The sequence below is a fragment of the Plasmopara halstedii genome (assembly GCF_900000015.1).
Source record: "Plasmopara halstedii genome assembly, contig: Scaffold_672, whole genome shotgun sequence".
Classification (NCBI taxonomy): Eukaryota; Oomycota; class Peronosporomycetes; order Peronosporales; family Peronosporaceae; genus Plasmopara; species Plasmopara halstedii.
The window spans coordinates 938,082-938,498 of NW_020187589.1; the positions used below are offsets into that span (position 1 = coordinate 938,082).

The following is a 417-nucleotide window of genomic DNA, read 5'->3' on the forward strand; positions in this document are numbered from 1 at the left end:
AACATTTGTGCGACTCTGTTGAGAAGTCTGCCGTCCTAGTACGATATGTTGGTCCAAGCTGTGCCTATGAGTATGCACAAGATTACATACTCAGCACTGATCATGAAGATCAAGTCTGAAGAAGTCAGACACAGGGACAGAGACGAAGAAGAGGAGCAAATGACAATGTTTACAAAGAAGAAACATCAAGACACCAAGAAGGACAAGAAACTAGTCAAGTGCTTTGGATGTGGCAAGTTGGGACATTACAAGAATGAATGGTTGTCCAAGAACAAGAAACCACATGAAGAAAATGTGGAGTTGCATGTGGCGTTCCATTCGAATACCAAGCGATTAAATGGAGACAGGGCCATGTGGGGCATCGACAGTGGTGCATCTAACCACATGTGCAACGACAGGACCATGTTTGAAGATCTC

General features: G+C 44.1%; 1 protein-coding gene across 1 annotated transcript in view; it reads left to right on the forward strand.

The window, feature by feature from the left end:
• Positions 1–417, forward strand: part of PHALS_13808 (uncharacterized protein) — a gene marked incomplete at both ends in the record, with an annotated part of 1,161 nt that overhangs the window by 460 nt on the left and 284 nt on the right. Inside the window, one exon of the mRNA XM_024729628.1 lies at positions 59–370. Coding sequence (XP_024579986.1) covers positions 59–370 — 312 coding nt within the window. The remainder of the gene's footprint in view (positions 1–58; positions 371–417) is intronic.